Source organism: Fukomys damarensis, unplaced genomic scaffold (genome assembly GCF_012274545.1).
Source record: "Fukomys damarensis isolate Sample0158 unplaced genomic scaffold, DMR_v1.0_HiC HiC_scaffold_29, whole genome shotgun sequence".
Taxonomy (NCBI): domain Eukaryota; kingdom Metazoa; phylum Chordata; class Mammalia; order Rodentia; family Bathyergidae; genus Fukomys; species Fukomys damarensis.
This window is the reverse complement of record NW_022900941.1, coordinates 24,745,290-24,770,412: the sequence shown is the minus strand read 5'-3', so window position 1 is coordinate 24,770,412 and position 25,123 is coordinate 24,745,290. Positions and strand designations below refer to the sequence as shown.

The window sequence follows — 25,123 nt, the reverse complement described above, 5'->3', positions numbered from 1 at the left end:
GTACAAACACCACATGCTAGCATAACCTCATTATTTTTATGACACTGAAGCATGATAGTAGAGGCCCTTAAAATGAGTCAAAGGTGTTCTTCAGCCTTGCTCCAAATCCGCTTTATCACTCTGGATTAGACCCAGCTCTTCTTGTGCAACTGGGGATATTATTACAACTATAAGTAGACAAAATAAAATGCATTGCAAAAACAGTGTTCTATTGCACATCAGGAAAACAAATAAAACAAAGCTAATTTGCTCTTTTTTAAAAAATAAACTTCTGTATGCTAAGTGAATTTGGGATATCTGGAGCGTTCGACTTACAGGTTCGGTGACCTTCCCAACATCAGTGAGGATCATGGATTTAGTTTGGCTCAACCTGTCGTGGTGGCTGTTGCTGTTTTTGATTCTCATTTGCACAGCTCCTGTGCCTTGGTGGACAGGATTCTGTGTTTCCATAGAGGCATCAGCATTTGTAGATTTCTTCATATTACAGTGGTGTCCTGATAAAATAAAAACTATGTTACTCTAAATATATACTTTTCCCATGAGAAACTCTTGGTAGGTGTGTGCCCCTATTCATGGCAGGGTATTAAAATTACATAATTACATAAATTAAGAGTCTTCATCCCTCTGAGTAGTAAAAGAGAAAATGGTTATTTTCTAGGGATCAGTTGGGACTTCTATGGATGAAGAATAGTATATAAGACAGAAATCTTCAGAAGGTTGTAGGTGGCACAACATAGTCTCTGTAACTCCTAATTCAATTATGAAACTAATAGCAATCCGATGGTCATCCTTATATAGAAATGGTAGTGCCAAGTAATCATCATTAGGATATATGCTTTTTTAATTCATAATTTCACTTGTCTGCTACTAATTCTACACTCATACATTACCACCTGCACCATTTTAGTGGTTGCTGCTGCTGCTACTGCTGCTGAACCTAAAATCCATATTAATCTGGTCAAATTTAAGGAAGACAAGAACTGGTGTCAGCAAAGCAAATTTGATGGCTCTAAATTCTTACAAATGGATAAATTATCTCATGAAAACATCATCTGCAATCAAATTCAGCTTCTTAATTGGCTGAAGCAGATCTTCTTTTTGCCTAATTGTTGCCTCCAACTCTTAACTATGTGGACTTGCATATTGGGCACTGGGCATTCCTATATAACAGCGGGGAAAACTAGGTAGACACTCACAAAAGCTAATATAATTCAAAGGCATGATTGTATTTTTAGGAAACAACAATGATACAGTAGGCCCTTGACGTATGGACTCATTTCATTCTCAAGGGCTGGTTGTTACTCAAATTGGTCAATTGAAGGCACAGCCTTCAAAGTCTCCTGTATGCAGTCAAATCTCAGTTTCCTTAGAAAGACACTGGCCACGATTTCTCACTTAACAACACACAGGAAAAGATGTAGTAATATTCCTTCTGGAACTCTTTACAGGTTAAGTCTGTATCTGAGACCATCTGGAAGCACAAGTGGCCAGCATTCAGGTCATAACTCAAGTCTTCGATCATAACTTAAAAGTAAAATTCCAGTCATAACCTAAGTTGTTCGTATGTCAGGCCAGTTGTAACTAGAGCGCATTGTATTCCCATACTTGTTAGATGGACAATGGGACAATGGTGAATATTAAAACAAATATTAAGGTGACTATTAAAATGAATAAACTATTCCTAGTTCTATTTTAATAGGAAGAGAAGTATTGCCTCACAATCAGTACCAGAAATAATTGAATAACAACTTAGACAGCAAGGTAATATTTATCTTTTACTATTTGCTATGCAGTTTTCTCAGTGGTTTAATTCATACAAAACTTTTATGAAATAGACATTCAACCAATATTTTATAGAGGAGAAAATTGAGAATTCAACAGACTGATCATTTTCCCAACAACACTGGAAGAGATAGAAAAGCATATATTTTATTTTAAAAAGGTAACATGTAGGAACAAATTCTAGTTTATCTACACAATGAAAGCAATAAACAGTAAACAGAAAGAGACTATTGATATATACAACAAAGAGAACTGCTGCTGATTGAATAAAGCCATTACAAAGTGAATAAAAAAGAATTTCTCTATGAGTTTTTTTACTTCTATAGTCTCTTTCAAAAATGTAAATTAACATATGACAAAAAGCTGACCGGTGTTGCTTAGGGGGAGGGTGTAGGCAAGAATGAATTATGCTAAATACAAATAAACTTTTGGGGCCTATGATATATTCATTATTTTCTCTTTTTTTCTCATTGAGTTTATTGGTACATTTTTGGTGTACAGTACAATTACATTCATTGTTGGGATCTTGTACTTTTATATGACAGGTCTTGGTTCTCATTTTTTCCCCATACGCCTGCCCTCCCTTCACCCCCTCCTCTCTTCCCTATTTACAAAGATTGTGTGATAGTTAAGCTTAGTTATAACAATTTTATTGCCTTACACCTTTCTCTCTAGCTCTGTTCCACGCTCTGCTTCCCTCCGGCCATGAATTAAACAGCTTTACTCGGTCACACCTTCTGCCATGATGGTCCTGACTCAGAACCTGCTAACCATGAACTGAGTCCTTCAAAAACATGGGTCAATCTAAATCTCTTATTTTAGTTACATGTGTCAGATAGTTGGTCCCAGGGAAAGGAAAGCGATTAATACATGTGGTTACATTAAAAGTGAACGATCTTGAAATTTACTTGCACTTTATGGTACTTCAGCGATAATTCACATAGTTGTTTATAAAATAAATTGTTTTAAGAATTCCTTAACTAATTTATTTTGCACTTATGTTTGTTTTTATGTGCCTACATGAGTGATGTGTTATAGAAATTATGTAACAGCGCAAAAAGAGCTCTTTTAATAATTACAAAACAAAAATTTGAGGTGATAAAAGTAAATTGCACTTTTTTCTGAGAAATTATGTTTCAGAGACATTGAAATTCTGTTCCTACTGTATTCAAGGTTTGATCTTGCATATTACTTAACATTCAAACTATTGTGCAGGGTGTGCGTGCACACACACATGTGTTTGTGTCTGTGTGTGTTATTAGGGGAATTTAGGCCAAAGCTTGATCTTTACAGATCAAGAGCACCAACCACTACATTTACATAGCCCAGCCATGTTCTATTTATAGGACACATCGCTTCCTGCGTATATGCATATATTTCAGTGTCAAATATAAATTTGCATCCTTGTATTGATTTTATAATCAACCCATAATTTGCCTAGTGACAGGTTATTGTCAAAAGGCAGAATTACTCAGAAGTCTCATATCTGGCTTTCTTTACTGTGTTTCCTTGGGGACGGTCTGTAAAAAATATTATCAAGATCTTCCTTCTTTTTGGTCAAGCGGATCTTTCTCCCTACCACAATGGTAATGCTATTTGCTTAATTTCCTTCCTATTTCTCCTCTCTAGCCATTATTTCTGTTCCCATCTCTCCCCATCCTCACATTTTTTTGATACCCCTCTGCACTGTGCTTGTTTTCTTAATGCAGTTTCCCAAGTACAGCAGTCTCTCCTTATCTGTGAGAGTATATAGTCCATGACCCCCGGAGTTCATCTGAAATAGTAGATACAAATGAACCCTATAAACATTTTGCTTTGTCCCATTCACACGTACATACACATGGTAAGGATAATTAAAAGATTACAAGTATAATGGAAAAAGTTTTGTGAATGTGGATTCTCTCTCTCTCAAAATTTCTTACTGACCTACACTCACCCATCTCCTTGCGATGATGTTAAGTTCATGCAATGCCTACATGATGAGATGAAGCAGAAAACGATATAGGCTTTGTCATACAGCCATGGATTAATTCATAAGGCTTAGCGGGACACAGCCACTGTGACTCTGCAACAGTGGATCTAATAACTGAAATGATCTAAGCACCTACTGGGCAGGTAGTGTATACTACAAGAATACTCTGCACAAGATGATTCATGCTTTGAGCAGCAGAGAACAGACAGCATGTGATTTTATTATACTTTTAAGAACAGCAAAAATTTTAAAAAGTTAGGAATTTTTTATTTTTGGAATGTTTCATTTAATATTTTCAGACCACAGTTGACTGGATAATTGAAAACACAAAAAGAAAAACCATGGAAATAGGGGAGTTACTGCATTTCATTCAATGCAAAGTCAGTCAATGATAGTACTTCATAATTGTTCCTATATACTTAAGATTTCTAATTCTGCAGAGTGCTATATTGATCTAAAAGAATACAGAAAAATAACACTAAGCCTATTCTTAAAGATTCCTATCAGAAAAAATAATCCCCCAAATCAGTCCCATAAAAAATACACAGTAGTATTTCTTCCAGATTTACTGAGATTCTCTAAAACACCAGTTTAGAAACTGACGATAATCTTCCTTTAACAAGTGTATTAGAGTTTGTGTGAGTGATAGAAAAACAACTCATTATGTTATGAGAATCAGATTATGTTCAGGTGAGGAGAGGTGCAGTGACATCAAATTTAGGGAAAATGGATATGAAAAGACAAGCTCTTCAAGAGAAAATCCAATTATACTGAAGTAGATCAGGGCAGCTTGTGCATTTCAGGCAAAGGGCTTGGCAATGCAGAGATGCGCACATACCTGTACTATTATAAATTAGGTATTATAAAGTGCTATGCAACCAAAATAAGGTACCAGAGAAGTTCAAGAAAAAAGAATTGATGGATTTCATCTGTGAGGGAGAATCTGATCACCTTGCTTGCATCTCTTCAGCTGAATTGTTGATTGAGAGTGTCAACCCTCCTGACCCAAGCAGAACCCCAAGGAACGGGTATCCTAGATATTCTTGGTGAGAGAATATGGAAAGAAAGTTTTCCATGATGTTTTACACAAACTTCTTATATGGATGAATGGGGAGGAAGCTGAACCTCACTGTAAGGTAGAATGGGGTGCAGGAGGTCAGACAGAGGATAGTAAGGGAGATAGAAATCTGACAAGTGTAATAAAGGCTGTACTAGCAGTTGTGGTACTCATGACTGTTGTACTTTTGAGTTCACAGATGATTTATTCTCATTAATCCTATTAGGAGACCTATACCAAGGAAGTGCTTTTGTCAGTTTCATTTGCTTTTCACATAGAACCTTTTCTTTGTGCTCTTCTAACTTCTGTTCCTAATCTTCTCTTTTCCTTCATCAAGTGATCCTTTCATCTCTTGGCTGCAAAAGGTCACACTACTCATTTGGGCATCATTTCATCTATAGCAATAAACTTTCTGAAATTTTCATCATGCAGTCTTCCTTACCTTGAAAAATACCCATCTTCTCAGTGTGTCATTAAATGTAACTAACACAATGACTAACATAATGTTATGAAAGAATGGTAAGACCTCCTCTTAACTCCCAAGGGAGCATTTTCTGAACCTCAACTGCAAATTCTTTTGGCTATGTGAGAGAAATATTTTGGAGTAAAAGAGCATTCACCAGTCCTCGTTATTTAGACTCTCAAGTAAATTAAAGAGGAGGTGGCCTGGATATTAGCAGATTGTATCACCAAGGGTTGTGTGATGAGATGGACCTTCTATAGTGCTCTTATTTTTGAGGTTTTATATAATGAATTTTTAGGGGAAGAAATCTCATTGCAAAGCCTGCTAAATATTGGCTCAAAATAAAAACACACTCTGGCATCTCTTTTGACTGGGCTTTTAGCACTCTGACGTGGCTGTGCTTCCAGAAACATCTATAGAAGTTCAGCAAGTACTCAAGAGTGAAAGAAGAGATCTGATTTTGTGAATCTTTCTGCAATGTTTTAAAAATTACCCACAGGGATCATAAATCATCTTTCTATTATTCCACTAATGGTCTAATCTCTCACTGACCTTCCTTTTTAGACTTAATAGATTCAAAATTCAGTAATACCTGTTTATACTTATCTTGGTGTAACTTGGTAATAGCAGGCATACAAATTATGTCAACTTTTTCTGTTTTGCATTCCCCTTGTTCTTCCTAGAACATATGATGCACTCATTATCATTGTTTTCATTAAATATTATTTTTAAAATATCAGTGTTTTTCACATCTATGTTCTTAGAGGACACAATTGGAGTGTTGGTAAGTGACTAATAAAATTGCTGAAGAACTGGTTCATTTTTGTAGATGTCTGAGATATCCCCCAATTTTATGAAACTCCAAACAAACCCTGAGTTACATATGGAATGTAAACCGCTTAGGCCTGGCTTCATTATTTTTCTAGACTTCCTGATTTTATATGTACAAAGAGAAGAACAAGAATAGCTTCTGATATTGCACTACTTCCACTTTCAATCCTGTTTTATAAACAGGAAGCAGTGGTGAGACTACACTTCTTAAGAGCCACACAAACTTTGGCTCTGCTCAACAGACTTGGTTCAGTGGGATTCTGGGCTCCATTTCCTCACTCATACTGCAGATATTCAAATAGGAGTGAACATGATATTTCATCTAATCATAAATTTCATAGCTGATCTGCCAATTATTGGTTACACTCTGTTAATTATGCTAAAATATAGCAGCTTGCCCTTTTGAGTTGGGAAGTACATTTTTGACATCTCTTTCACACCAGAAGCATCAAAAATATATCAGGAAGTTTTTGAGCTAGGAAAAATGGAGAGGCATTATGATATAAGTACCATGGGAAGGTCATGTGTTCTGAGTTTCTTTCACAAATTGCCATAACCTATTTGAAATCAGCACGCAGGGCCTTGGTTTAGTTACAGATTCCAAAGTTAAGTGGAAATACATGTGGATGAATAATGTAAATGAATCCCCCCCAAATCTGCCAAATATCAGGGTGTTATAATAATCACAGTGCAGGCATGTTAGGTATATACCTAAGTCTTTGTATTTGTATTTTTATACATGTTCTTGTGTTTCTTGGCAAAACCATAGAGGTTTAAAAATGTTTCTTGAATGTATGACTGGAAAGCATATATGAAAACTAGTTAATGTCAGTGTATGTGGGCTACCAACACATTGCCAATAGAAAATTGTCATTGACTAAGTTTATTTATTTATTTAATTTTTAATTTTTAATTTTTTGGTACTGGGGATTGAACTTGGGACCTTGCACTTGCAAAGCAGGCAGCAGAACCACTGAGGTAAATCCCTGGTTCAGTTTATTTTTTAAAAATATATATAACTCATCTGTGATGATATTTTAAGGACTTATAAACTGCAGATATTTCAGAGTAAGTTAGAGGCAGAAAAAAACCAGGAATATTCATACGCTATGAAGAAAACATTAAGTACCTGGAGATTCAGATAACTTTTCAAAAAAGAATTTCATGTATTTATTTTAGAAAAAATCCTGTTATTATCATTTCATTTCAGCAAAACAGTACCCTTTTCACTGTCTTAGAATTTAGGTGGCTTTATTTCCTTTGATAATAATTTCCTTTAGATTCAGATTTCTTTAGGTGCTTGATATTACTTTTTATCCAAATAGTACTGTCTTGCACGACAGGCCTTACCACTGAGGGTTTATAAGAAAGCTATCTCAGAGGCAAGCATTGAGTTCAGCTCCAGAGAATTCCTATTTTATGGGAATTAACCCGGGTTTTCACTGTGCAGCAAATGAGCTGTATGGCTACCCCAACTCCCGAGAGCCAAGGTCCCCTCTCCCCAAAGTGGCAGGAAACTCCTGTGCAGTGTAAGATCCCATTCCTCTCTCTGCATGTGTGGGACGAGCTTTTCTCCAGGTCTGCTAAGAGCTCATGGCAACTCCACAGACAAATATTATTTCTCAGAGAAACTCATTTCAATCCCCAGGAAAGATCTTACATTGATCTGTGGTACAGCAAAGACTGTTTGTTCCTCTGTGGAAATGACTTGTAGCTGTGGTAGCTCCAGTAATGTGTGGCACAACCTTCATGTCACACTTCCTTGACAGGTCAGTAATTAACTTGCATTGCAATTGTTTGCCGTCTCCACCACAGAAGCCATTTACCAAAATAATATTTTAATTTCAGTTCTTTCCGTCTCATTTTCCTTTTCTCTATTCCCCTGTGGTTTCTACATCTCTATTAAGCCTAATTTCCCCAGACCACTTCCATAAGCTGAAAGAGTGCAATAAAATCCACTTTCAAAAATGTCAAATATAATGAGAAAGGAAGATCACAGTAAAGGAATTTGACCATAGCCACCCCACTGCGTAACATTGTTTTTGACTGGTCAGGTGCTATATATATAGGAAATGTGATAGTAAGGCTTTGCATTTCTTTAACTTGTATCAGGGCTTTGGGGGAATCCCTGACACAAAGTCTTGTGAGTCAGCTTCATGGATAAATTATCATTACACATGGCCATCCTAAATGGTGAAAATGACAAGTAAATTACATGCACACGCGCACACACACACACACACACACACACACACACACACACACACACACATATATATATATATTTTTTTTTGAGACAGGGTCTTACTATGTAGTTGAGACTGACCTGGAACTCACTATGTAGCCCAGGCTGGTCTTGAACTCACAGCGATCGATTCTCCTGCCTCAGCCGCCCGAGTGCTGGGATTACAGGCTTGCGCCACCACGCCCAGCCAGTAAATAATATTTTGAAAAATAAAATAAATCCCAGTCAAGATTGAAGGGTAGGTGACCTACCCTGAGAAATAGACTTGCTACAACCCAATTTCTACAAAAGTCATTAACAATCCTATGGTAGACTCACACCTAAGCATCACTGCCTACTATGGAGACTGATCAAGGCACGATGAAGGACAGGGCTGGAGATAATTTCAAAGTGAAGGTGATGTTAGGTCTGTGTCTTCTGTGATAAATAGGACCCCTACACGCAGAGACTCTAAAGATCCTGGAGTAATTTGACTACTTTGTTTAAGGTATAATCTTTTTTTCCAAAGGAGGTGGTGAAAAGCAATGTACAGGAATAGATTCCCCACCACTGAGGTTACAAAGTGGATAGTAGCCATCCTCTGAGATACCATATAAAGAAATGTACACCAGGACACATATCACAGGATCTATTAAATACCAGTCTAATGATAAGAACATTCTGTGAAATGGAAAAATATTCTAAACATTTTAAAACCTCACTTTGAACATTCACGTATGCTTCTAGTTACCTATCGCATGAACTAAAAGGTAAAGACATGATGATACAAATGACAAAATAAAGTATTTAAGATAAAATGCACCATGATACATTTGCATTTAATTAGGAGGACAGATGAAAAATAAAGTTAAAATTAGAGAAACTGCTTCTAAATTTCCCTGTGATGATCAAGCAGGTAGAAAACACTGAAAAGAACATAGGAACAAAATGCCTGTGTGATTGTAATCATACTCATGGAACGCAAAAATTCTATGAAATAGTAATCTCCCTAGATAAAGAGAAAACCCATAAGGGGCATAAGTAATGCAATATTCTCTGTGTTTCCTGTCAGTTTTGAGCTAATCTAGCAAGAAATGTTGAGCCATTTTCCGCCTCTTGCATACAAGTATCAATTAAGGAAAAATAGGGTGACTGTCTTAGGCATTGATGATAAAATGTCGCTTAAAGAGAAACATCACCTGTAGAACAAGTTGTTCAGAAGTCACAATATTAGAAAACACTGGCAAAACAAAGAGGGTATCAGATACTGCTGGAACAGGCTTAAATGTTTGCTCTTTGTTCAGAGGGTATCAAATACAAAAAGGAATTTTAACCTGTGATTGTTTCATTTTCCTGTGATTTCCTGTTCTATGGCGATGGTATCCCATCATCCCTTAGTGGCAGTTATACTAGGTTCCTATTTCTATCTTGGTCTGCTCAGGGTTCAAATATGAGGAAATTGCATATTCCATAATTAGTGCTTGGCAGTAATGAACATAAATCATTCTTTATTGACAGTAGTTAAATATGGCTGGCATTTGTTTCATTTAGCATATGTGTTGTTGCATCTATCACCTCTTCCTTAATGCTGAGATCTCCAAACTTTGAAGTGCTTGGATTTGATTTCAATGACAAAAGCATGCTCGAAGATAGAACAGTCATACCATAGTCCATTGTTGTGAAGGACAGTGAATATATCATTTTCAGAATATCTCCTATTCATTGAAAAGTCACTTTTCTCTAGCTTTTTTATGAGTCAAATGCATTTTAAGTGGTTTGTGTGTTCATTAATGTGTGCATGCTGTTTGTGTATGAAACTCAAGTAATTGTTATAAATCGAACATCCCCGTGTAATCGTAGCCAAACAGCCCTATCCAGAAACCGTCAGCATTCTGTTACAGTCACTATGCACTCTGTCCCCCCAAAAGTAACCATTATTTGTCTATTTTTTACATTTATGCAAATGGATAATTAAAGTACATGCTTTTTCCTTTCTGGGTTTATTTCATGCACACTTGTATTTGTGTTGATAAGTATTATTTAATGTTCTTTTGTCTGTGTGAATTTTTGTTCATTTTCTGTTAGCTTTTCTGCTCTTTTCCTTTATTTATTTGTAGAATTTATTTATATATATATATCGATATAAGTCACATTTAGATGCCTAGGTTGCAATAATCTTTTTGCATTTGTGGGTTTTTTTGTCACTCCTTCAATGGCATCATTTTAATAGTTGTTAATTTTAATATTGTCCAATATATAACTACCATCTTTCTTATGATGAGCATTTTTTTCCTATAGAATCTTTTTTTTTTCCTGGTATTGGGGATCAAACTCAGGACCTTGCCTTGCAAGGCAGGAGTGGTACCACTGAGCTAAATCTCCGTCTCCTCCTAAAGAATTTTTACCTATTTCAAAACCAGAAAGATTTGTTCTATGATTTTCCTCTAAATAACTTGCTGTTTTAATTTTTATTTTTAATGTTGATTTAAGTGGAAATAATTTGGTGTGAGGTGGGAATACTTCCACATGATATGTTATGATTTACACGTGGGAGGTCCCTCAAGCTCATGCACTCAGAGATGGGGCTGTTGGGTGTTGATTGATTCATGGGGCCCTATACTTATTGGGAGACTGATCCACAGATAGTTTCTGAGCTAAATGTGGTATCGGTTGAAGAGTCCTGGCCAAAAGAGGTGGATCACTCAGGGTTATCCCCATACCTGGGTCCTTCCTCTCTTCTCTACTCCCTGGTTGGTATTGTATTGGCAGTTTTATCCCCAGCTCTTCCAACATGACATTTCTGCCAAAATCAACCTCTCCTCCTTTAAGCGGCAGCTCTCAGGGATGAGAAAGTGACAAGGGCATCGTTTTTATTTAAATTGGAAGGACTCTGTTATCTCTGAGGATCCATTAGGGTGAGAAATGACAAAAGGGCAAAATTCTCCATCTGAAGTGAACAGTTACTAAAGAGCTGTCTTAGCCAGAAGTTGTGAAATGAAGTGTGATTTGAAAGATATTGACAGTGTTCAGTAATTACACAGGTCTCTGGTTACAGTCAGGGTAAGCATTGGCAACTAGACAAACAAGTGTAATAGGGACAGTTATTCAACAGGCGGCCAAAACAGTCATTACTAAGAGCAATAATACTGAGAAGTTCAGATTGGCAGATTGTTATCACCTAAGAGTTCACTGGCAAGCAACAGAGTTCTCAACAGTTGCTCAGGTACAGTTCAATTACCCACAAGGGAAACTGGCAATAAAAAGATAGGGCCTCAGTCCTAGCAAGTGAAGGAGACAACTAATGACCAGGTTACCAGAAGGGGAAGTTGTGGGCGTGACAAAGCAAATACCCAGGGAGGAAAAAGTGACCATCTGCAGTGCTGGGATGTAAAGTAATGTACTTGATGTGTACCCTGCAAGCCCAGACCAAAAGCTGGGATCACTTGTTATAATTTATTATTGAAAACATCAAATCCACTTCATTAGAATTAAAAATGACCTGTATTTAGTTAAGATTCACCTACGTGTTTGGGTCAGAAATAACTTCACTTCCATTAAGAATTCCATTAAAAGTTAAATTCACTTCCATTAAAAATGAGCACATGAGTCCAGAAGTGCGGGAGAGAGCTATCAAGGAGGAATCTCAGTGATCAGTATGTGGAGATTACTCAACTTGCGGACTTGGCTGCGATTTCCACAGATATTTCAGTTCAATAAGATTGAGAAGTAGCCTGAGAAAACTCAGGTCTGCCTATCGCCCTTGAGGGATTCAGACGCGGATGGGTTTGAAGTTACTTTTGCAACTGTTTTTACAGGTTATACTTGTTTTTCAAATATCCGCATTGTCCTAAACTTGTTACTAATTACTTCAGTACACACTTTTCTCGTGATGCTGGAATCCTTCCCCTGCCTTCCAGCATGCTAGGCACATGCTCTGCCACCGAGCTACACCTTGGCTGTACACCCCACCTTCTTATTTTGGGTGTCCGCTGTTCATTTGTAAAGGACAGGACAGAGCATTCTTGAATTAGGAACAGAACAGACAAAATACATGGTTGTAATAAGAACACTGTCCTTCTAGTAAGAAAGTTTTAGTTGGGGGAACAGAATTTGGGTGTGAGTTACTCTGTCCTCGGCATGTAGGCTTTGGCCAGACTCACTTCTATACGCAAGCCAGTTGTGGAGTTAATACTTTAGAGCCTGCTTTGGGCATAATCAATATTTTAGTCTCCTGCACCTACAATGGTAAATCCATACAGTAGGGGTAACTGCTTCATACTGTATGTCATGTTATTAAAAAATCCCTTTAAACAAAGAGTGATATATGTACTATTAATCAGTAAAGTCAAACTTTTGGAGACATGTTTTAATGATTCAAAAAAGTTCTTTGAGGAGAGTTGACATCAGAAAAAAGATTATTCTTTCCAGTTAGGAAAATGAACCCAGTTATGAAAACTAATCAGACAAAACAAAGACTTAAATGAAAATGCTATACATAAACTGATGCTTTTCTACAGTAACTGAATGCTCCGTCACTCTCTAAACATTTATTAGGAATTGTTGAATATACAGAAGTTATTTGGAGGACTCTAGTTCTCTCTAATCATGGTACCCTGCTCCAGCTTTCTTTGCAACAGCTATAAATTCAAGAAGAGGTGGGACCGGCAGACTGCCAAACAAACTCAACCCACAGACATATGTTGTTGGGCCTGAACCATGTTTTGGAATGTTTTGAATCAATTTCCAATTGAAAAATGAGGGCTGCTACTTAAAAAGAAAGAGGTGCCTCTTTAGGTGTCTTCTCTTGAGAAATCATTAGACGTGGCAAACTGGTCCAGGGGTGCTTGTTAAGTCAGCCGGCCCAGGGCAGCAACTCCACTTTCTACACAAGACAAGTTTGCTCTGATCCCCTGTTCTCTCCTATTCACTCCTTTTGCGTAGATGTCCAGGCTTATCTGAAAGCATCTGTGACTGTGATGTCTGACCTCAGCCACCACTAGGACCATTGTTCCTCTGATGTGTGTGAGAGAAGATTGTTGCACATATTAGGAAAATATAGTTTTCAGTATTTTACTTTTTCATTCATGCAAGCTCGTTAAGATCAGAAGTGGAGAGCAGAACCAAGGGACTGTGTTTATACTTCTTTTCTAGGGAGTTAACCAGACTTCTTTATTTCACTTATTTTTTATTTATTTCATTTATTCTTGGAATTTTTTCAACATGCTCTTAGTTACAAAAAGTAAGACATTATGCTGTGCTCTTTGCTATTGTGAAGCAAGTTCCTCTTTCCACCCTCTCTTTGCTTTTATCTCTTTTGTTATTCCTGTGATATTTTGGCAGATATTTAATCCTCTGTTGTATTGCTTTCTCTTCCGCATTGGTGCTATGTGTGTCTTCTACTGAATTGCCTGGGGGCTGGTAAGCTCAGACACTGTATTTATCGGTCAGTGCTTTTGTCCATATTGTACTCCATGTACTATAGAACGTGGTACCTATCTGAACTCTCCTGCCACTCATTCTCCCAGTTCCTTATGCATTTCCAAAAAGTGAATATTTGCCACCATGTTTGCAATGATTTTAATACCCAATCAGTCCAAAGTGTCTTTGGATTTCAGTGTTTTCTCCCTACCTTTGCAAAGCTCTGGTCAAGGGAAGCCAGAACAATCAGCCCATCCATCAGCTTCCCCCTGTTCAGGGCCCAAGTTGAACTACATATCTGCTCTGCTATCTATCCGTATCCCACCTTGATAGAACCATACACTTGCTAACCCATTTCCATAAAGCCAGGCTGGTAGGTGAGAGCCCACTGCCAAGCCGCTGTACAGTCTGGCACCTCTCAGCACTTGGATCCCCACCTTATGTCTCAGTTTCATTATGTAAATGTCTTTACACCGATTGTTTTAAGACTTTGGACTGATATTGGTACATTACCCTACCTCGGTAATGAAACACTGAGCTGATTTCCCCCAAAGGACAGAACAAAACAGAGACTTAACTTGGTCAAAGCCTAGACACCTGATCTCCCGATTTCCTTTCTTATTTTTCATTCTAGACATATTTTGCTAGGACCCCAGCACACTTGAACCCTCTACAGTACTGCTTTACCAATTAGATAAAAATTGGATTTAAAATGAAAGTGTGTAAAGGTAACGTGAGTTTTTCTTTCTGCTTATATCTCAGGGTTTTTTCCTGCTTTATTTTAATTTCAGATCCAAAAGTCTATAGTTCCCTACCACTTCTGAAGTGTTCTGTGCAGTGAATATGAATTCTTCAAAATTAAAGGATATTTTTGGTAAGGGCACATCTTGACCTGCTTGAAGTAAAATTTCCATATCAACCAAAAATTGTTAAACAAACAAGAAAAGAGTTATCTTCTCTCTCCCTACACAGCTATACTGTGCTTTTACATACAGCTGTCTAGAGGAAATGAAACTAATAGCAAGAAATTGCTTTTGATGAGTTTCACAATCTTTTCATAATACTTAGAATTGAAATAAACCAAAGTTATCCAAGTCTGACTTTTATATAATAGTACAAGAAAAAACTGTCACCATTTGATGTAAGATCACCTGATAGAATAATTAGTATTACTGTTTTATTACCAATACATCTGTTTGAAACCAAATGTTTAGTGCCACACACTGTGCAAAGTTTTTATATACATTATTTTGTTGTTGTTTTCTTCTGAGGAAACTCCCACACATTTTACAGAAGAGGACACACTCATATAATTTATAAATGTAGTAAGTGGCAGGTCTCAGAGTTAAATATTGTTTTTTCTGACTTTCCAACCTATTCTTTTATTTTGTATTTTTTCCTTTGGTACCAGGGAACGAACTCAGGACCTTCAAGTTGCGAGATAGGTGCAGTGCCACTGAACTAAATCCCCAGCCCCGCAACCTATTCATTTAATACATTCTGTGTCTATTTAGATGAAAACAGTTTTGGCTAGAATTTGAGAAAAATATATTCTAATGCTTACACATCAAATATATCCTAGCTATCATGTGTCATTATAAAGTTTAAATTCTCCAACTTTCATTGCATTCTTCTGTTAGACCTATGAAAAGCTTATGTTTGATTTCATCAGTGCATGTACATGCATGTATGGAAATATCAAGATGAGTCCAGTAATTTGTCCAGTTAATACATATTAATAAAATTTTTTAAAAAAAATTCTTGTTTATCTCTCTGGCTTGCAAGCAATGATCAAATAAAACAAGGTTTTCCAAATCACAAAATTCTGAATAGATTACAAATTGACGAATGACATTCTTAGTTTTATAAATTTGACCCAATCATCACCCTGAAGACATAAAACACATCTATAATAGGTAAGATAGAGAAAATAGAGAAATAGCACTAAAGCAAGTAAGGTTATTTCTTATAAATTAGTTTATGTTTGTAGTAGAGAATAATGATTTCTCTTAATCTTATTACCTTCCTCTACCCCTAATTTCCTTCTCCATCTCCAAGAGTTTGCTTTCTAGTTTCCTATTTTCTCTCCTTTAGTTTGACTTACTTAAAGGACTGCTATGATGATGAATGAAAATAGAAAGAAGAAAATGGGTGCTTGTAAAAATATGGTAAATAATTGTATGCATGGGACAAGGGACATGGAGGACTCCACAGAGAGTCTAAGATTACTCATAGAGATTATTTCACATAGACAAAATTAACAGAAATTAGAAGAGTATGGAGGATTTTATATGGGACTTAATGGGCTTAATTTATGACATGTCCAGTTTGAATTGCAGATGGAATATCATGACAATATTATCAAGTGATAATTAAAAATAAGGAAAAAACCTTGCAAGAGAGATCAAAGCTGAAAATAGAAAGTTAAGAATCGTATTTCTGGGATTCATTTTAAATCATGAAAATGGACAAAAATATTTTTAAAATGCATTGGCAGAAAAGAAGATGCTCTAGAGCTATGGAATTCAAAGGAAATATAATGTGAGTCACACATGTAACAAAAAATTTGGTTGCCACACTGAATGGGTAAAGTGTGATAGGTGAAATTAATTTTAAGAACATATTTATTTATTTCAATATGTAAAATTTTAGTCATTTTAGCATATAATTATGCAAAAATATTAATGAGATATTTTGCATTCTCTTTATTTGTACTAAGTCTTCTAAATCTGGTGTTTATTTTACACTCAATTTAGACTAACAATATTTCAAATATTCAATAGCCATTTGTGTTCATTGCTACCATATGGCATAGTGTAAATTTAAGAAGAAATCACATAGGGATTTAAGGCCTGAGGGAAGATACAGGGTCTAGAGGAGACAGAAAAAGAGAAGCAGAAATACCTGTAGTATGACAATCTAAGACTAAGAATGTTTTTTCCTCATATATTGTAAAATCTGTCTGTATAAGGCGACGTTTGTACAGACATACAGCAAATTTTGTATCAATGGCTTTATTTTAGACATGGAACAAAAAGTAGCATTATTTTATTCTTTTGGACTTTTTGGCCTATGAATGATATTCAAATTTTTATATCACTTTCATAAAATTTTTATTTGTATTAGTATATTTTTATATTCATAAAATGTTGATTGGATATCTCAGGCTCTTAGTTAAAAGGTTTAGGCTCTGCACGAATGAGTTAAACATCCAGCAAGGGATAAATGTACATCAAAATATTCTGAATTCAATCAGTTCTGCTACTTCTATCATTTTTTAGTGCATGATTCTTTCTACTCTCCTCCTAGCTTCTAAGTCTACACTTGATCTTAGCCAAAAGCCCAAGAAGCATTTCCTAGCTTCTAAGTCTAATGAAAGCTAACTCTAGCTCAGTGGGTCACCACCTGCCTTATAAGTGCAAGGACCTGAGTTTGATCCCCAGTACCAAAAAAAACCAAAAAAACAAAAAACCTAACTCTAATTGTGTGGACTCTATGTATTGATTATGAATTTGATGGAGTTTAGAGATAGAGGGAGGGAAAGGGTAGGACAGAGTATAATCCTTAGGATATTTTTCTGAAAAGATAGCTGAATGGTGATGCCATTAATTGAGGTAGATTAAAAAACAAGGAAATAAGCAGGCTGGGTTAGAGGCAGGTGGGCAGTGGTTCAGTGATTTGTTTTGAGTAGATTTATTTTGACTTTCCGAGATATTCAAGCAAAGATGATGAGTATCTAACTGCATTTGAGGATTTTGTGCTGAGAAAAAAAGGTTTGGTTTCGAGATCTAATTTACATAATGATAGTATTTAAACTCATGGAGCTAAATAAGAGCTCGCAGAAATAAATTTAGAAAAAGACCTAAGACTAGAAGAGCATATCTCTCAAGGTTGAGCTCAGAGCATTTCAGCATTTAGAGATGAATCTGGAGGAAAAGTTAGCAAAGGAGTCAGAGCAAGATCATCAAGGTAATTTGAAGAAAACTGGACAAATGAAATCTCCTAAAACTCATGGGAAAAGATGGCCTCAAGAGTAAAGGAGTGTTCAATAGCATCAAAGGCAAATGGTGAATGACATGAAATTGCACCAAAGCCATTATATTATACAGTGAAGATGTATAGTTAACAGTATGCAGTATAAAATCTCTATTGAATTTAATTTATATGTACAGACATATTTTAATTATTTTGTTTATGGTTTTGTTGGATATGTCAAAAATTTTCCCTCCCTAATAGTTCTCACAATTACATAGTATACATTTGCTGAAATTCAGAATTATTTATGAAATTGAATTAAATTGGACTAAAAAGAGAAAACATCCATTTTAAGATCCACAATGGCATTGTATGATATTGACAAGAAGAATTTAAAAATAAACTATTGAGTCAAGCTTTTCCTATCCAGGAAATACTGTTATCAGATAAACTTTCCAACTATTTTAGTAAAGATGGAAACTAGGAAGCATAAATTCCCTCAACTTCCTCTCCTTATCTTATCTTATATATATTCAATTCTTCTATATTCACACTCATTAGGTGTTTTTCCTTCTGTTTAAGATTACTTATCTACTTGAGCTACTCATTACACACATCTGTCTTAGTCTCCTCTGAGACCTTTTCAGTTTCTGGATATATTTTTAAAATTTGCATTCTTTCTCTCTTTCCCTTGAACATTCATATGGCGTACATGTCCTCGTTCTGCACACTTCAGTCTTTATGAGATGGGTATTTCATATGTAGTGCTCCCAATTCCTTGCTTCCTTTGGCATCTCATTCCAAGGCCTGTACTTCATTAATGTTTCCATCCTTCATTATACAGTCAACAAAGTATCCACTCTCTCACAAGGAAACCAAACTCACCTTTAATCTTTGGAAAACAGGATTAATCTCAGTCCTAATGCAGAAATACTAAATAAAATTATATTGAGATATGATTTTCTACAAAGCAATGAAGCCTGAGCTGTTTTTCACCATAGTCTGTCTAAAAAGCTGTGTTCTTCAGTGGTTTGGTGGCCTGCCTTGCAAGCGCAAGGACTTGCAAGGACCCGAGTTCAATCCCCGGTATCAAAAAAAAAAAAAACAGTAATAAAAAGCTGTGTTCTTTCTACCAGCATGCTCATGAAATGCTAGTGGAAGCTCAAAAATTTACAGCCAACAGCAAGGGTAGCTTGGTTGCAATTATCAACATTTCATCCCTTGTAATACACAGGTGTGTATCTCAAATGTACACAGTTACAATTTACATTAAGAAAATAAAGTGTTTGGGGAGGGGAGGAGGGGGTGAAGGGAGGGCAGGGGTAAGGGGAAAAAATGAGAATCAAGATTTGTCATGTAGAGATACAAGATCCCAACAATGAATGTAACTGTACTATATCCCTAAAATGTATCAATAAACTCAATTAAAGCTAAAAAAAAAAAGATATCATATGAGCATAAAATTAAAAATTCCCATGACTATAACTCTTTCAATAAAGTGTCTGTTAAATTAAGTATGATACATCTGTACAATGGAATATTGTGCAATTATAAAAAGAGCATTAGGTAGTTTCTTATTTTTGTTATAAAAATACTTTGAAGATACATTTCTAAAAGAAAAAGCACAATATAGAAGTATATGTACTTATGCATCTTTTAGTACATTAAAGAAGATACGTAAACACATATCTTAGCATATCTATTCATATATATAGTTGTTTTGCATAAAGAGACTATGAAAGATTAAAAAAATGAAAAATGATTGCCTGTTTTGTTAAGATGAGAATGAATAAGGTAATTAGAAATAAAATATTAGATCTTATCTGAAAGTTTTATATTGAGGTTTCATTTTTGCACATTTAATTATATCATGTATTCTCAAATTAAGACCTAGCAAGATTTCTATGAAAAGAAAAGGATCATTATAGGTACAGCATGGATAAGAGCCTCATGTAACTGACAGGAAGAAAGTTCTTTTCTGTTCTTACAGGAATAATGCCCTTTATAAGCACAGCCATTTCTGCAAAGTAACCTGAAGCTTAAGTCACATAATGGTGGGTGAACTCAGTGGAGAAGCAGACAACCCATCCAAACCTGAAAGTGTCAATATACAATTATGTACACCATCTACTTCATACACTATGGTTTCTTATCAACCTGAGCTACAGTCTGCTAGAAAGTCCTTTCCATGGTCTGAAACTATCTTTCTGGACTGACTTACCATTACTATATTTCTGTCCAATAAAGTGTATAAGTCATTTTCCCCTCGAAATTATCTACCATATCATGTTTTTGCATCTATACATTCTCATCCTGTCTTTTAAAATAGATTTCTCTGAAAACTACCACAAAAAAATCCCCCTGAGACTGTTTTGAATTGCCTGAGAGAATGTAAAAAATTGACATATGATACAAAATCCTTTGGTTTATTGCCTGGTGAATAAAAGGAATAAAAAAAGTGAAATTCTAAACCCTAAGAATACTTTTGTATGTTTTAATGGTAACTAATACATTTTATTTATAAATTGATATAACTACAATAATATAAATATCCAATTTTAAAACATTTGTATGATTTAATACTAGATGAAAATTTTTAGAAGACAAAGATTTTAAATGGTTTCATACATTGAGTACCCATTAAAATAATCTTAAATTCAGTTAGTAGGAAGTCTTATTTCATTTAGACACATTATACTTCTGTGTGACTAGAGAGTTTGAAAAAGTTGGGAAACACTACTTTAAAATGTGACCAGATGTGTCTCTCTAGTAGAGTTTTGTGGGTTTCACCCATATGAGACAAAGTCACCTTACTTCTAGGGAAATCCATATAATAAAAAAATGTTTTATTAGTACCTGTTTGCCATACACAATGATTTATTTTCTATGTCAGAGGACCTCTGTTTTCAGCCAAAATGCGAAGGTGCAGGGGTCCTACATGCAAGAGTAGGTCTGACACATAGGTCTTACTACTTGGACTCCCTGTGTCTGTAATCAGTGACTGATCTGCTCAAGCGTGTGATCAACACCCAAATCGGAGGCTTTTCTGTGGTGATGGGGAAAAGCATTAGTTAACTGCAAAGTTTGTTGAAAGGATTAGATATTAACTTGAAGTTTTTGCTAACTTAATGGATGTTTCTACTAAAGGATGTTTACAGCAAGGTGAAAACAAGAACTAATGAATGAAAAGAAATGAGACCCAATATTAATCCAGTGTGAGCTTCTAGATCTCCTCATACCTAAGCTTATTGTTCTTGGACTTTTCACAAATAAGGAATGTCACTATTGCCTAGGCTAAATTAAACTATTTTACATTATCTGCAAAAAAAATTCTCTATTACTGTCTGAATTTAAAACATATATGCATTTCCAAGTATAATCTTTTAACATTTTATAATATAAAAATATGATTTTAGTACTTAAAGAGTTAAATTCATAGTATTAAATGGCTTTTGAAATACATCTATAAAATCATTGATTATGCTAGATATTTTCTAAGTATATGAAAATATTAGAATGGTCTGAAAACATAGTGCTATTATTTTTAACCTACTGCAATTATTTTTACCTATGTATATTTCTTCAGGAATATTTTAGATGAATGGATACATCTCTGTGATGGATCCTTCACATAAGGCACTCTCAGAAATTCTATTTAAATACTACTGGTAGAACGAATGGGTAACAAACACTACCCCAACACATCTCTCCTCAACTGTTATCCATGGCATCAGTCTCTTTGTGTGTACCTGGAATCCGCAGGCTTTAGTTGATCATTTGGATCCTATCTGCTAAGACAACTTACTAAGATTCTACAGTGCAGAAAGGAAAGGCCTGTCAAAGACGTCAGAAGTCTGTAGCCTTCTCTTATGAGTGTGGACTGTTTGCAGTAGGATCTCTGTGTTCTGGGAAATGGATGAACATTTTAAACACAATAATGCGGAATTGAAGGGGCAAGATAAGGCCTATAGTTCTAGGTACCAAAGCTGTGGGATTCTAAATTTGGGGCAAAGGAGACTATTCTATAGCAGAGCATTAAAAAGCAAAAGGATGAATCAAAAATGATTTCCTTTCATTCTGAATTTTGCTAAATGATGGCCCTGACTAGAAGGGCATAATATTCTATTAGCAAATGAGCTTTGAAATGACTTTCCAAATGAGATCTTCTCTATTGTATTATTTCACCATAACTTGGTTCCTTTAAAATGTATAAAAACACAGTAATATATAGAAGCTCATTTGTAATTGACTATCTTGCTTTGGTCAGAACATTCAAGAGATTATGAACCACATATAAAAACTATTCTGAGAGTATTGTACTTTGCCTGTCATCTTCAGTAGATGCATTTTGTCAATTCATTCCAAGCTCTGCTTTAATTCATCTTTATTTTACACATACTCCATAAATATTAATATTTTAACACTTTACATAAGAAACACTCATTTTTTACGATGGACTTGTTTTCAAAAACCTTAGAAGACTTTTCTTCATTGATAGATGATCATCTGGACATTCATTATTGCTAGTATGTAAATACTACATGTTTATTCATGTACTAATCTTTCATAATAAAATAAAATAATAACATATCAACACAAATAATCTGAATTATACATCTTCTATACATGCAGAGGTTCAGAATCAGAATATTGGAGACAGACTTAAATGATGCTTCCCATTGTGAGGAAATGGAACAAATTAAATTCTAATCAGAATATCAAAGCAAAAACATATTACTAGTGTCTTCTGATACTCTAACAATAAAAACAAGTATTGTACTCTCTGTCCTAATCTCTATTTTTCCATAATCATTTTAATAGTCAACAAGCAACTATCTATACTATTGACAACTGAAAAGATCTTAAAGTAGAGTGTGCTAGTGTGCCTGATAATTTCCTACTAAATTGATCATGTTGAGAAAAATTTATATGTGTCTTTGAAAGGAAGACAATAAAAGAAAAAGAAAAACTTGTTGCCACTTATCTACCCTCTGACTATTTTTAATAACACAAAAAATCAGTAATATAGAGGCCATCATTTCTCCCTTCCAGTAGTACAATAAAAATAATATTAGGGATGAGTGGATCATATCTTGGGCTTTTATTAAAATTCTTTCAAAACTCCACAGTCAGTTTTATTTTAGGCATTTGTCTTGAGATTAGCAATATTTTTATGTTTTCTGCATGGATGCACACAAAACATTCTATTAAAGGAAGAAGTCAATGTAAGAGAACAATTCTTGTCAATGCACGGTTAACAAATCTTTTTTATTTGTAAAGGTAATTATGTTGGAAAATCTGAAAAAACAATTATATAACTACCTTACATAACAAAAAGTCTCTTTCTGATTTGCTTCTCATCCCAGAATTATCCTTTAGTGAAGCTGTCTCTGACAATTTTGAAACATAAAGTTTTGTTTATGTTTTAGAGAATTGCCCTCATTTTACCTCATGTCTCAAACAAATCTGAGAAAACAACTTCATTTGTCATAATAATGAATATCTCTCTCACATTTAAAAAATTGCTTGCATTTAAATATCTATTCAGCAAGATATATATTTAAGAAACTCTAAAGGCTTTTAATGCAGGTTTAATACAACGTTTAAAGTAAGTATTTTTCACAGTAAAATTGAAGATGTTATTTCTTATTATTATGAAATGCTTTTTATTTCACACTATCTGGATCTTGAATAATACTTTTTTTTTTTTTTTTTTTTTTTTTTTTTTTTTTACAAAAATCAGTCAACTAAAGGTGAATAGTCCCACATTTTTTCTAGTAGTTTTGAAAGCACTTACAAACCAAACCTATACTGTATTCTGTCTTTAATATTTTAGTCTAAAATCCTAGCAGCTTATCCTAGTAAAATACCTTAGAATCTGGCAGCAGCAAATATGAAAATAATATGCTTTGCTATACCAAAGGAAACAAAATAATGTTTTAACCACAGATAGAAGCATCATATTTTGTAGAATGTTCATATGTTCACACCAAGATGTAGGAGACTCTGCCAAACGTCTGCAAGTTTAAGTTTCATGTACCAATAAAGTTAAAACTCACTCACCTTTCTCAGTGAGGGCTTGTTACTGAAACCGCCATCAACTCTGAACTGTTAATGACTTGTTGAACAAAAACGGAAAGCAGTAATGTCACATGGTGTAAGAGAAGGCCTCTGTTGACTGCTGCTTAATTTCAGTACTAGAGGGAAAAAAAAAAAGGCAGGGGGTGGGGTGAGGACAAAAGTTTTAAATAAAACCACTTCCTGGGTAGGTACAGTTAGTCATACATATCATATCATTACCCGACATGAATAAATAGCCTTATAGATTCAACAATATCATTGTTCAATGTAATGACCAATTTCAAGTATTCCACACTTAGGTAAACGTCATCAATTTTAATTTGGAGAAAATGTGTGATCAAAAAGTTCGCAGAAGGAGGAGCAGGTTGCTGAGCACCGAGCAAACTTCCCCTTTCTCTGCCTTCTAGCAAGGGCTCACAAAGGAAGCCTGTCCTGTCCTGGTTAAGTGTGGGTGTGTTCACATTCTGTCAGGAGGCTCTGCATGAGGACTTGGGAAGCCAAGAAGCCTCGTCCAGTTCAGAGCCTGTGTTTCTGTTTCACTCCAGCATGGACCCACAGAAAGCTTCTTCAGCTAGCAAGTCATGGGGCTTTGGGCAGGGTGCAGAGAACAAAATCCAGAGCTCTGCCGCCCTCCCTGTATCAGTGACGGAGGCATGGGGCACTCTCTGTGGCATTTGCTCTGACTGTGGTTCTCACACTATGTACTCCCTGCAGCAGTTTCTTAAGCAGCTCTAAATTGTGCTGGAGTGCTTTTGCTGAAACTCAACGATTCTTTGTGTAGCCTTGTTTACAAAGAAAACACACAATAGAAGATCCAAAAGTGCATCATTTTGGTAAATTTCTTTGTACCCACCTGTCTCAATCTTCCATCCTAGACATACATTTAAAGTGTCTGGGGGGTAAACTATGGAATAGGCATCTTTACTGAGCCATGGGATTCGAGAAGTAAGTTCCTTGATTCCCAAGCTTTGCTGGTTTTGTGAGATTAGTAGGATATTCATAAATGGAAAAGCTTCCCTTCCAAATAAATATACCGGAAAGATAAATTGCAGTCTCTTGTCATACAAAGTAATCCGACTAGAAATGTTTGTAATAAAGCACAGAGTGTTTGGCATACAAAAGATTTTGAATATATACTTGGCCTGTATGGCCCAAGTTAAGGCTGATATGTACCTGTCAATTAACCTAATTTTTGTAGGACTTTCCTTTAAAAGTATATTTTAGACTGATTATGTTATTCACTGATAATTGTCATTCCAGGATAGTCCTTTTTAAGTGTCTAGGTTCCTAGAGTTCTTGTATTGATTGTTTCAGAAAAAA

At 35.4% G+C, this 25,123-nt stretch overlaps 1 protein-coding gene across 1 annotated transcript in view; it reads right to left on the bottom strand.

Moving 5' to 3' along the window:
* Arhgap15 (Rho GTPase activating protein 15) overlaps window positions 1-23,900 on the bottom strand; it is a 594,167-nt gene extending 570,267 nt beyond the window's left edge. Inside the window, exons 1-2 of the mRNA XM_010620947.3 lie at window positions 23,786-23,900; window positions 316-494 (exon numbers count right to left, since the gene is read on the bottom strand). Of these exons, the coding sequence (XP_010619249.2) occupies window positions 316-480 (165 nt within the window). The 5' untranslated portion in view covers window positions 481-494; window positions 23,786-23,900. The remainder of the gene's footprint in view (window positions 1-315; window positions 495-23,785) is intronic.
* Between the last annotated feature and the right edge of the window lie 1,223 nt (window positions 23,901-25,123).